General features: G+C 33.1%; 1 protein-coding gene across 3 annotated transcripts in view; it reads right to left on the reverse strand.

Annotated features, from left to right (window-relative positions):
- The window catches only part of Egfr (epidermal growth factor receptor), a 157,050-nt gene that overhangs the window by 14,190 nt on the left and 128,424 nt on the right, over window positions 1-14,436 (reverse strand). For 2 of the 3 annotated variants that reach the window (XM_087404616.1, XM_011052726.2), the window contains one exon: window positions 13,256-13,614. The exons of the other annotated variant lie outside the window; for it this stretch is intronic. In XM_087404616.1, the coding sequence (XP_087260742.1) occupies window positions 13,256-13,406 (151 nt within the window). In that variant the 5' untranslated portion in view covers window positions 13,407-13,614. The remainder of the gene's footprint in view (window positions 1-13,255; window positions 13,615-14,436) is intronic. 3 annotated transcript variants of the gene reach the window in all.

Genomic DNA, 14,436 nt, shown 5'->3' on the forward strand with positions numbered 1-14,436 from the left:
ATATTGATTACGGGCGTGGCGCGAATATCACCTTCTTCTCCATTATCTAACAAAGTTCGCAGGAAACCCAACCTCTAGAACTGCAAGTGATTATTGTAGTTTGATATTAGAAGTAATATATAATCGTAATTAAGATATTAATTTTATTCGCTGAGTGGATATTTCTTAATCGCTTAGGAAAAACATTATTTAGTCACAAATGGCCATTTATAAAAAAATTAAGAAAAATATGAAAGAAAAAAGAGATACAGATTCTTAATTTAATTTATACTTTAAAAGAATTCCAGTATAAATTAACAAGAAGTTCTTTCACGTGTAAAGAAGATGTTTATGCCTAACAGTTACACAAAGAGAATGACATCAAAAGAAAAATTTTAACTTTCAAGTGTAGGTTTAAATATGAATGATAAATTTAACAAAAATCACGAAATATGAGTAAGGAAGACGTATAGGATGTAAAGAAACAAGTGCCGGTAGGACGTGACACCGAAAAATCCCGCGGTGAGGCTTCTTTTGTGAACACGAAAATAGTATGTGCGTTGCACTGAGCCATACATGGTTCTTCGACCACCTTTTGGAAGGAGAACATCGAGAGATTTTATGCGGCACTTTAAAATGCCCCCTTCTCCATTAAAGTCCCAAAGTAATACGAAATAACCGCATGTCGATGACGACGGCGGCAGCGGCGCCGTTTATTTGAGCTCGTAAACATCGATACTGTCGAGTCTCACAATCCCCACCATCAAAATCGTTTCTGGGTGTTAAGGCCCTTCTTTCCCCCTTCTTTCTTTCTGCTCCCCCTGTAAAACGGAGCCCTGCGGCTAAATGCCCGACGAAATAAAATCCGGGTATCGTAAACGCGCGAAATAACTATTGGTTCGAACTGCTCGAAGAAGAGAAAAAGAAGAGAATTCAAGGTGAGAAAAGATTTCGGAGTAGGGATAAAAAGAGAAAAGTTGTGAGTGAGAGAGAGAGAGAGAGAATAATTTATTATTTTGAAGGAAATGGGTGAAATATCAAAATAAATAAGTAAATAATTGTACAAAACATAATAAAACTGAACTAATGAATAGTCTCTAACTTAATGAATAATAAAGATTAAAGAAAAATTAAAAATACAAGTATAAAGATATGATAAATCTTTCGCTTTTTCAAAAAATTTAATAAATAGAAAAGAGGAAATAAAATTTTATAGTGGATTTTATTGTAGGAAGCGGACTGAATATAAAAAGAAAAAATAGAAGACTGTAAAATTTGAAAGGAGAAACAATTTAAGATCAAATACTGTTGAACGGAAGAGTAATAGACTCTATTTTATGAATGAAAAGACGAACTTCATACTACTATGAAAAAATATCATTTCATAATAAAAGTCAATGTCAATGGATAATTCGTTTCTCGCATAAACGTAATGTAAAATAATTTACAATTCAAATGGAAAACTATGTTGAAATATAACAATCTTCATGTATTTGTAACCTCTCGGTTTCTGTGTTCAAGTGGAACTGTACTGTGAACTCTAAGATGAAAAGTTCATAGATATTAATAGATTATATACATATCTATATGTTATCTTCCATATTATAAATATATTATTTTTTATATTTTAAACATAATAGTATATTATGTATATTATATTTTAAATATCAAACATTTCTAAAGAGCAATTTCAATTTAATCTCGTTTGAACTGATCTTCTAATGCTCATTTCTACCAATGTAATTTGATCTTGATTCAATTTGTTCTTTATCTCTTTCTAGTCCTAAGAATTAGAAAAAAGATAAAAAACAAGTTCAATCAAGAATTAATCTATAATACATTGGTAGAAACGGGCATAAAACGCTTAACTCAGAATCATCATCATGAATTTAATTCGTGACTCGAGCGACAGCCAATTCTGAAGCGTCTTATCATTGAAAGTATTCTAATTCAAGACTAGTGTTAGGTAATATTAGACTTTCGTCGAAATTTAAAACGAATTGCTTTGTCACGATCGTTTACCTACAATCCTAGCTGATCTTGCATATATATAGATCCTCGTCGCGGGATCGGAGAACGAAGGACAAGAAGAATACATCTGAACCGGGGTTGTATAAGTCTCGCGTATACGTTATAACCGTGGCGTAACCATCCCAGGGCGTAACATTAATAGCTTTATGGTTTATTGCTTTCGAGTCTGCGGTTAAGTTCCTCCGCTCCCCGTGGCGCGACTGGCCTGAAGGCTACGATGCGGTACTTCTGCGCGTGTTCATGTACCACCATTTTTCGATTTCGTTATGTCGACGCGGTGGCGTTTTATTCACATAGCCTGCTCGATTATGACTCTTCCTTCTCCTGTTCTTCATCTTTTCGCGCCACTGACGTTTGCGGCATGTTATGTTTGAATTAACTCTTTAATACATTTTTATCTAACGCATACAATTAAACAAGCGAAGATCCTCTAAATCGCAAAAAGGTATTTTAGGAAAGAAAAAAATTTGAAAAGTTATTTAAGAAATCGAAGAAAATAATTTATGATGATCATATCGATTTTTCAGGTCATATCACAAGGTGATGTCATCAAATCGCGGTGCGAGGCTGTTTTCAAGAAAATCATTCAGACGCTATCTTCTTTTTTTTTTACTCTCGCGTGTTAATAAAGCGCAAAATGAGGTGAGGAAATAATGACGAATCGAAATGAAGTACTAAGGACGGTACAGACAAGGAACAAATGATCGTTGTGGTATGCGCTTTGTTCGCTTCTTTCTTTTTCGACGATATATCGTATATTCGCTACATCTTGTTCTCTCCACCTCTTTGGCGGCTCCTTCTGCTTTTCTCTTTCTCATCTCACCTCGGTAACCTCAGCACCGAACAAGCTGGATCACGCGTTCGCAAAGAGAGCACACGGACTCATTTTTGTTTTTCAAGTGTAGAATATTGATTTTCAATCACCGTTCTCACACACAAACATTATCATTTTTTATTATGAAAAATCTTCATTACAAAAAATAATGTGTTAATTTTTTTGGAGTTATTATATTTTTTCTAATCTTTTATTTATTATAGTATTTAAAAAAGAAAAAATGCAATCTATTTAATTTCAATTTTTCTGGGAAGTACTTGATCTAAATGTTATCTGTATATGATGAATATGATGTAAAATAATTATATAATAATTATTAAATATAAGCATTGGAAGTGTATCGAATACATGAATCGAATACTTCGGTAAATAAAATAAAATATAATAATCTATTGTAAAATAGATACAATTTTTAAACTCAAATAAATAGAAATTTATATTTAGTATACCTTTTTAATATATCTTAATTATATTAAGTATATCTTTTGTATAAATAAACATTTTGAAAACTATCTTTCATTTATATTTTCATCGCGACGAATAGGAGACTTCTAACGGATTTTACGTGGTTAACCATTATAATATACATATATGTAGATATATGTTGGTATATATTCACAAATGTATTAAATCTCGCAGATGAAATAGGAAGTGACATTATATGGAACATCATAAAAATTGTTGGATGACGGAGAGTTAATGCTTTCTACTGCGTTGTCCAACTAGATTAAGTATGATAACATTGATTCTGGATTCAATGCGTGACGTTAGCGACTAGGAATTATATACTACTTAGCCAAAAGGAGTCTGTGCTGCTGTCATCTAGAGAGAAACAGATTTTCTTTATACAATTTGCGAATGCTAATACGCTGAGAAGTGAAATCTAACTTATGATAAACGCTCTTTCTTCGTCGAAAGATACTTTATAGTAGGTGTTTAGTGGGTTGCAGTATATAATGCGCGTTTCGTCGCATTCTCGCGATAAGCGTATTTATTACTTCACTAGTTATTTAAACAGCATTCAATTAGCATATTATTTATTAACCTTTTATTAAATATAATTGAAAATCTATAGATTTTTATATATGTATGTAATTTATATTTATATAACACCGATTTTTAATCATTTTAGATAACTCAGTTACTTTTCATGTTACGTCATGTGATGTGAGATATTTTGAATAATACTAGAAATAATAATATGATATAAATGTTTATTGTGAAGTGGCATTATAGACTGCATTGTGCGTTCAAGTCGTACGAGTTTGAATCGCCTGCAACCCTCGTTTGTTGATGCAGATAACTTGTGCAGCAGATAACAATCTTGCCTGAGTCCTTTTCACCGTTGGTCTGGTGAAGATTTTGATATACGAGCGTCTTGTACTCGCAATTACACGACGCTTTGTCTGCCTTTGGAATCACTTAACTGCAGATAAACGCGAATGCATTAAAACATTTTAAATTGTGTACGTGATATTAAACCAGCATATTTATTTATCTAAACACCATAAATCGTTATATATATAGCCATATTTTTTCTTCAAATATTTTATAATTTAATTTTGACATATATAGTAAAATCAAGATTAAAATGTAAAAATAGAATTCTGATAATATGAAATGTACATTAATAACACATGTATACATGTATGTATTTATACATCCTTTTTAATATACATATTACTATTTTATAATTTGTGTAAAGAAGAATATTCAATTAAATCCAATTAATAATAATTAATATTAAATTTTAAATAAATTTAAAATTTCTCATTATTATGAATAAATATCACGTTGTGATAATTCTAATAGGAACGTCTACCTAGCTAGCCTCCTCCCTCTCCCCACTTAACCAAATCTTAATGAATAAATTATATAATAATACGCTATTTATGCGCTTTCAAAATTCGCAAAAAAAATGTTTGTGCTTATTTCATTTAGAAAAAAATCATTAAAAAAAATTTTTTGTGGAAGGCTAAGTAGGTTGTCAGTCACCCCTCCTCCCCCAAATTTATGCATTTTTACGTAGTTTCAATTTTTGCGCTGCATCCTTAAATCACTTCCCTCTTGGAGCAAATAGCCATATTCATCCCTAAGTCATTTAAAATTGCAAAATTACTATCTAATTATGCAAAATATATGTTCGATATATGCATTATTATTTCCGAGTAATTTCGATTTTTGCGCTGCAGCCCTTAAGAGACTTCCCTCTTGAAACAAACAATAATATTCGTATTTAAGTCAGATCATCAAGTTAAGAATTGTGAAAATACATACTTCAACTGTATAAAGTATATTTTTGATTCATACGAATTCCAAGTAATTACATTTCTATTAAAAAATCAGAGATAATAATGTAAGGGTTTGAAGAAGTGCCCGATGAGATGAATATACCTAATATTCGAAAAACTGAATGAAAATACCTAATTCGAATTAGATACAAATATTACAGTTCGCTCCGAGAGGGAAGTTTCTTAAGAATTGCAGTGCAAAAATCGAAATTACTTGAAAATAATAGCGCATAAATCGGAAATATTTTTTGCACAGTTAAATAGTGTTATTTTACCATTTTAAACGACTTAGAGATGAATATGACCATTTGCTCTAAGAGGGAAGTGCCTTAAGGGATGTAGTGTAAAAATTAAAGCTATGTGAATATAATAGCATATAAATAACGCATAAATCCTGTGTATTTGATTTTCCAAATTGGTTGTTATTAACACGTGAGGGACGGGGGAGGGGAGGGGGGGACTGACTGGCCTACTCAGTTTTCCTACAAAAAAAATTTTTTTTTTAGCTAAATAAAATGAGCGCCAAAATTTTTTCTTGCGGATTTTGAAAGCGCATAAATAGCGCATTATTATATAATTTATTCATTAAGATTAGGGGGGGGGGGGGCAGATAGACAGACGTCTAATAGAAAAGTAATAGGAATTTATAATACCAAGTGTTCTTAAATTATATGTAATGCGTACTAATTTTAAAGAAAAAAATGCATACTCGAAGAAATGTTTGGAGACAAAATTCAACAGTTGTTCAAAACAAAGATATATGCAGGTATAAAAGAATCAATTTATCTCGTAGCGCGAATCTTATAGAAGGCATCGACTACCCTAAAAGAAGCATACGTCTTTCTTTTGCTCGTAAAGAAGAAGCCGTGGACATCATAATTATGTTGTTTCGAGGAATGTTAATATGTAAAACAGCAAGAAACATCATTATAAATTAGAATTTCATATATCGTACTATATCACGAATGATATCATTAAGTTTCGATTGTATAATATACATATATGTTCTTCCTTTTTTTGTTCAAGAATTATTTTAAATCTTTTAAGACTTGACGAGACGACTATCTTCCTTTAATTTTTCACAATCATGTAGAAGATATCAGCAGAAAATGTACTTTTCTATTATATAATAATATAGTTATTTTTAATCTATTTTAAATTAAGCTTTTGATATTAATATTTTTTAATTCATGCAAATACTGCAAACAATTCTATATTTAAATATTTTAGAATGAACATTGTCAATTTTTTTTTAAGATGATTTTTTTAAAGGTAATTCACAGTGCTATTTCTCAAATCAAAATCAAATAAAGTCAAAAATTATATTGACATTCATACTTACATCGTTATTCTAACATATAATACTAATTTCCAGGCTTCTAATAATCCAAAGGAGTCAAATTTTGATTTCGAGATTTGAGACCATACGTAGAGCTGCCATTTTTTTCGAAATTGAACTCGCGCAAACGTAATCATCGATCGATGATTGCCTGGTTGATAGCACTTATATGTGGGCGTGCACCTATATATTCTCCTCGGCAACATACAATAATCCACTTGAACTGCGACGAAGCTCCGCAAATATCTGACCTCGGGCCGGTACCGTTTAACATCCCTGATCGAGCATCGTGCGGCACCGAGTGTCCTTTTGTAATGCGTACTAAATTACCTGTCCCTTTTAACCTGTCGTGCGTGTAACTTGATGGATGCCTCGCGGGGTTAACTTTTCAATTGTAGGAAAGATTATGTGAAAGCTTGGGAAAACGAAAGATTTCAAGAGAGATTTAGTTTACTGATATCAGAGCTGTAAAAAAAACTAAACGTGATGCGATTGTTGTTTATAAAGCTCTCGTAAACAAATTCAACTATGTTATACATGTAGCAAATTTACTAAATTAGAAATTTCACTAAATCAATTTTTTAAATTCTATACATGTGCATGTATTTTTCGGAATTAAATTTTATAAATAATAAATATTTATATTGATGAATCACACACCGGAAAATTAAATGATCAAGAATTTTATATTGTTATCAATAATTGTTATAGAATAAAAATATAAAATGAACTATCATTGTTTAAGTGATTATTTTTATTTTCACTTAAAATTTGCAATAATCCTCTAGATATCTTTTAAAAAAGAGATAAAAATGACTTCAATTAAAGTAATCTTGAAAATATGAGGAGAAATTCGGTTCTACTAATAGAAATTTGTTCGTGTGTTTGATATTATACGAAATGTACTAAGTGCACATCGCATTAGATCGCGGAATGCAAGCGGTAAGTTTAAGTGACGGGACAATTAAAGAGCAATTAAAGTCGCTACATATCAATAGAATAGAAGGCCGAATCAATAAAAACGTTAGTTCAAACAAGAAATTTAGTTTCCCATGTTGATTGTAGTTAACTGTATCATTGCAGTTTGTTTCTTTCCAAAATCTGAATTCGTTGGGCAATATCCAAAAATATCAATTTTTGCGCAATATACGAAAAGATATAATTTATACTTTCTACGTTTGTATTTTGTAATGATTGGACCACGTGTTAATTTTTCTCCAGCATATATCCATCTTCAGTAAAATTCTTTTAGATGCGATCAATGAAAAAGCCACCCACACGTCTCTCACCCTTATCGTCCACCCACATTTCTCTGTTAGACTTGTTGGTGCCTATGGGCGATCTGATGTTCGTCATCGATCAACTTACAACGAAAGAACCATGTATTTGACTTTTGAAATGCTATATATTTCATCTTCTGATCGTTTAAAGAATTTTTCGTCTTTGCTATTTGATACACAAGGCGAGACAACTATTAGATTCAGTTATGGAAAGATTTTATTCCTTGGCTTTTTTCGAGCAACATGATATACGGATAACTTCACTTATAAATTTTCAAATCTATCATGCTCACATTGTTGTCAGTTGCTTCAAATACAGATATAAGTGACAATAACATAATAAAAGATACAAAATAAGTAGAGAAACAAGAATTGAGTATAAATCAAAAGTTCCTAAGATAGTTAAAAGAATTATTAGTTAAAAGAAATAATTGCAAATCCAAGAAATTGTTTATAGTTGCATATCGAATGCGATAGTTTTATCAAGGTTTATTCAAAATTGCATTGTATAATACAATGTTATAAATTATTTAGTAGAATAGAGAAAATGCATATCACGTATGTTACATCATGATTAATTTTATTATATATATATATATATGTGTATATATATTCAAGACAAATTAGATATATTCTTTACATCTCATTTCGAATCTCTCCAATATCTCACTCTCATTCTGAATAATGACATCGCAATGTTGTACGCAAAATCCGAGACAGTGCTCTTCATCGCGTTTTCGCGCGTCATCACGTCAATCGGCAACGATTGCCACCTTAAGTCTCTCTGATTCGGCATACAATGTGTAGCTTAAGAAAAAACGTTGACAGCTCCATTTGTGCGGCATTCAAAGATCTCACCTCGATCATATCGACGACACCCATTGTCGTCGCACTCGCGATTGCGCGCGTCATCGTGCATCCAAAACCCTTAATTAACCTTCGACAGTATGCATTAATATCGCGTACGATACGAGTTCGGCCCGGTCACATTGGTGAAATGAATGCGAGGTCGTTAAGTTGACGAGTACGCACCTGTGAGGCCACCTGTTACCGGTTTCATCTCAGGATTGTCGCACGAGCCCGCAAAATGCCCGCCAGGCAGGTTGCGAGAGACGTCAGGCGAAAATGATTAATAAGAATCGGCTCATCTGTTATACCGCGTGTGCAATCTCTCCCTGGAATGCTGCCTCAATTGAATCGAGCAGTCATAGAGCTGCGCGCTTGCACAATCATCACGTGTTCATTGCTTATTCCGATTAAAACTTTGCTAGATAGTTTTAAAATCGTACTGATAATCTTGCTACTAATAATAAAATTTTTGAAACAAATTTTCTTATTACACACAATAAATATTCAGTACACGGAATATGTGTATAAATAATAAAAATTTCTCATTGTCAGAAGAATCAGATTTGTATTGTCATTTGTTATTCTTACTATAAATAGTATAAGAATACTTTTGATTATAAATAATGTAAATCCATGACTTTTAATTGCGCTTCAAGTTGTTTATAATATTAAAATTTCGAAGATTGGAAGAAACGTTATGCCCCATCAAATTTTTAGCAGAAATAAACGGAATTTAAATAAGAATGTTAAAAAAGCAAATAAAAGCTGTATAAAAAAAGAAAACAAAACAAATAGACGATCACAAATATTCAAGACACATTAATGCTTTTAGAACATATCAGGAGGAATTTCAGTAGAAAAGAAACGCGCGGTGGTTCTGAATCCTCATTGGATTCAGTGACGCAATTCTCTAGTACATAAATATAAATCCATCGAACATATTGAACGGTTATATTTCATTGGCGGACAAAAAATGTGAACGTCCCTCGGAAATGTGACATCTCAATCCGTCTCTGGGATCTCGTCGATATTCCGAGCGGTCAATTAAGGCATGCCTCCCAGATGTCCTCGTCTGGCCCTTGCACGCACATATACGTCGTCGATGACGATAAGTCGAAGAAAACGGTATTACCTACACTGTGCGGTATCTCGCTTCAGTCCCGATGGATGCTTATGCTTCGATAATCTTTCTTCCTGCAGCTCTGCCGTCTCGTTACTTACTCCTTATTTATCCACTGGATACGTTGGAAGATACAATCTGCCGAAGGATCCACTGGATCCGTTGAAGGTGAAGAAACTGGAAGGAGCAATGGGAGAGAAAGCGAGATTCCCTAGCCACCCAAGAAGAAACATCGTAATAATTAATATGGCTGATCAAAGGGATGATACTAGCTATATCGAAGAGTCTGACCTGCAGAGGAATTCTCTGAGATTCAAAGATTAGATCGGTACTCAAATGTTGAGTGAAATAGGACACTTCTCGTGGCCAAGAGGTATAATGAATAAAACTTCTTGCTGCTTGTCGATTATTTCTGACGACGAAGATATGAAATAAATGAAGAGCTTGGGGCAATAATTGACCAAGTTATGCGAGTAAAAACCTTGTCAATCTCTTGGCATATTCATTTACGGTTTCGATTACAGTGCCAATTAAACATTCTTTTATCCTTTGAGATAACACATTAAATAAGACTTTAAGAACTGCAGGAATCACCGAATCTTATTAATAATCATAGCTTTTGTTATTATTATTTATCTACTTAAAACAAAATATAATAAAATAGAAGTTTTTAAAACATTTCATAAAATATTTTATCATAGAATTATTTTAACTTTATTTATTCCGTTTTATGATATAATGTAATAGAGGTTTTAATATTAGAAATATAAAAATAATTAAAATGTAATTCTGTAATGGCTATTAAACTAAATAAAATAATATAAACAATATAAATTACGTATAGCGAGATTTCAAATAATACAAGTCATACCGAATGATTCGAGGTCGGACAGAAATTGATGAGTTCTAATAAATGTCAGAAAAGTATCCTACGCGAAAGTCAGCATAATCAAAATCGAGATACATCAGAAGATGAATTCTGAAATTGCTCTGTCATGGGGTACTTAATTTTTTGAAAGGAATTCGATTTTTTAATTGATGTCTCGGACATTTCCTTTCCCTTACGTAAATAATATCCTTTCGTCTTTACGTGGCGAATTATCAAGGCTGCACTCGCCTTTTAATAGATGCTTTATTCCGAAACATGATACACCTTAAAAGCCGAGAACGATAAAGGCGGTCGATTAATTTACTGCGGCTCCATAATCCCTTCAAGGTGAATTCTTCTCTCTCACCGAATCTTATCATTTCTCTCTCTCTCTCTCTCTCTCTCTCTCTCTCTTTCTCGCTTTCGCTCTCTCTCTCTCTCTCTCTCTCTTTCTTTCTTTTCTTCTTGATTTGTTGTTCATCTCTCATTCATTCTACCTTTTTCTTCCAAGAAAATAGAAGCTGTAGAGAGTACAACATGGCGAACGTTTTAATGGGTAGAAAGAAATCGACTCAGGACTTATCATTTTAATGGAAACCTTTATGGAGGCCACTTTAGGCGATATCTCTTCGTGTCCGCAACGAATTCTGGGTGTTCAAATGCGCTGGACAAACTGCACTTTTCAGCTGCATAATGCGCAGCTTCCACGCTCCGGTTATTGTGCTAATGGAAAGACATTCTAACAATCTTTTCGCTGATCATACCAATTCGTTTCAGACTGCTACTCGCGAATGGAATCCTAAAAGCCGTCCATAAAAATGGCGCAGTTTTTGAAGAACTTGCTGCAAGATTTAATTTCACTATTCATCTAAATATTTATATAAAGGCTGTTAGTAATAGTCTAATAGCATTATGTGAAAGTATTCAAATGGGTTTGCTGAATATATATACTTTTTTATAAAATTCAATCGAAGCGTTTTCGAACAATTTATTATAAATCTCTCAGAAGATTCATATTTATTATTCATCATCCAAATACTGTTAAGGCGGATGATAGTCAGTTTCAAGCGCCTACATTTTCATGAAGCATATAATAAATCAAAATTATAGAATAAAATCGGTGTCGTTTCGCTCTTTAGCGGTTATCTAACAAAAGAAATTCTGTGTCTGGGATAAGCACCTGTCTATGTTTGTGATGCTAAGAAGACCGCTGTTTGCTGCATTAGAATAAAGTTAAAGAATTATGATTTTATAATTTACATTTTTTTATTTTTGCGTCTACATAATTTTGAGTTAATACAAATAGATGACTAAAACTTTAAAGCATAATGTATTATTGTAACATTATATAAATAATTTAATCGTTTCGTTGATTATTCACAAATCAACATTAAAAACACGAAATTGTGTTTGTGTAAAATTATCACAATCTTAATATAACTCTTAAGAAATATATTAATTTATATCATTCGCATTTTTAATCAATTCTTATTAAAAATCTCTTTCAGGTTCCGAATTTAAATTATATTGACACTTAACTCTCATCAAGAAATCATCGAAGCCTGCAGAACTGTAACTTCCGTAAACCGCGCGTGTGGTCCATTGAAACCGCATGACGTGACAGTTGATACCTAATAAATATATATCAATGATAATAAACGCAACTATCTCGCGGCGGTCATCAACACCAATGTAAACATCAGACTTTATATGGGTCAACCTCTTGCGGACTGCGTGTCGGAGAGTGCGTATGCTGTACCACATTCTCGATCACCACTCATAGATGCACTTACACGGTCATGCGCAACGTTAGGCGCTCTCGATCAGGGACAAATGGTAAGAGGTAAGATTTTAAGAGGCGTCAGTTTCGACATTCTCTCCTTTTCTACCTTCCCTCCACATAGGAGAGGAAACGGTACTTTCCAGGTACTACGAGTAAAAGGGACTCTTTGGCCAAGCGACGCCCACGCTAAGCTGGAGCACCGCTTCGCTTTCTACTTTCCTAGACGGTCTCCCTCGATGATCTACGACCAAGGGTTCTCCGCTACGCTAGGAAGAACGGAGTATGCTCATACTCCGATTAAAAAGCTGACTCGTAGCAACTCTTATGCGCCGATAAATTACGTTACTCCCCCAACATCAGATTTGCTACTAATGCTCGCAAGATTACCATCTCTCTTTTATTACCGACATGTTCACATTCCTCAGAGATTTTGTCACTCCAAACGTGAATACTTACGTTATAAAAGAAGAGAAAGTAAATATAATTACATGATAAATAATTATGATATATATAATCGACTTATATTATAAAGGATCTAAACTAATAATTGTAACAATTGTAAAAATGGAATAAATACGTGCCGTAGTACTTTCTAATGATAAAATCAATAATCGTTTTAGAATCATTAAAATTAACGATAAAAAAATTGAAAAATGTATGATAGTTTATATTTAATCGTAACTAAATAATTTCATAATGCATATGTTAGTTTTATTGTAAAAAATGGACTGTTATATTTATTCCAATTTTATGCATGAAAGCAAAGAATTATGATCAAATAGTCATACTTTAATGTCGGAAATAATTCTCAAATCGATCATAATTCCGTTTTCGCAACTTCCTCTTTCTCTTTTCGAATGGAAGTAGCTACGACACTCACTTTTCCCTTTGACGAACTCAGTTGAACTGACATCTGTAGAACTCGGTTGAATTAACGCATCGCAGCTATCGGCGACGATTAGTAGGAGGAATGTGACGCCGAGGAAGTTGCAGATCAACAGCGCTTGTGGCCTGTGTCGGTGGTTGAACATGATGAGCTTTCATGCCCTTCACGAACCCGTAGGCCTTGTCAAGGTGAAGATCTGAGTGAAGATTCCCTCTTCTGCTTCGTGGACTCGTCGATTGTCACGAACAAGGAGAAGATCGGAGGAACTTCGCAGAACTGTTTCCGCCGCTGCCATCGCTCTCCCTTCTTCACTGTGCATGTCACATGTCTGGCATTAAAGTCATCATGAGTGTCTGAAATGAGAAAAGTGGCAATCAGTGGAAAAGTAGCGCACGATGTTAAGAGCACCGCATTTGCTCAATGTGCGTTTGATACAAATGCGACTCTCTAATCTTCTATAGCATATTTCTTATGCTTGATCTCTCTTTGCATTAAAAAAAGGAGAAATGGTGCTACAAGCTTCATTTACTTATGTTTCGTTCACTTTCTTTTCTATCATGCTTTAATTATATCCTCGAGTCTTACTGATTCAAGCTAGATGTTGTATATTTTAGGATAAAAGAAAAGTTTAGGGGTGCTTGAGGTCATAAAGATTTACTCACAATTAAATGTTCGATGAAAATATGATTATACGTTTTTATACGAATATTAAGCGAGATAAGACATAGAAGATAATTAGTATAAATCTTCCCGCGTTGAAATCTCTGTTATTTTCATTAACTTCTAAAGTGTTTCGCGAGTTACGCGTATAAATCAATAACTATCAGCCACTAAAATGAGTTATGCCGATTGGTGTGCTTGCAGTACATATTTCTACCATAAACTACCCTGGCAACGATATTTATTTTGTGTGTCTGAATGCATCCTCTATCATATCACGTAATATATGTTACATGTGTTTTACACTATACTCTGATGAATAGCGCGACAGAATCATAAATGTATCTGCGTCGTGTGTAGACAGACTATTCATTTTAAGTTTCAATTAATTGGAATTATATTTATAATTCCAACTAATTAGCGTAATAAAATTATCCATTTTATTTAGAAAATAAACATTAATGCTATGTAATGACATCAAATATTAATTTCGTGAAAATTACTTACTTCTGTAG

Source organism: Acromyrmex echinatior, chromosome 3, assembly GCF_024713525.1.
Source record: "Acromyrmex echinatior isolate Ae372 chromosome 3, ASM2471352v2, whole genome shotgun sequence".
In the NCBI taxonomy this organism is placed as follows: Eukaryota; Metazoa; Arthropoda; class Insecta; order Hymenoptera; family Formicidae; genus Acromyrmex; species Acromyrmex echinatior.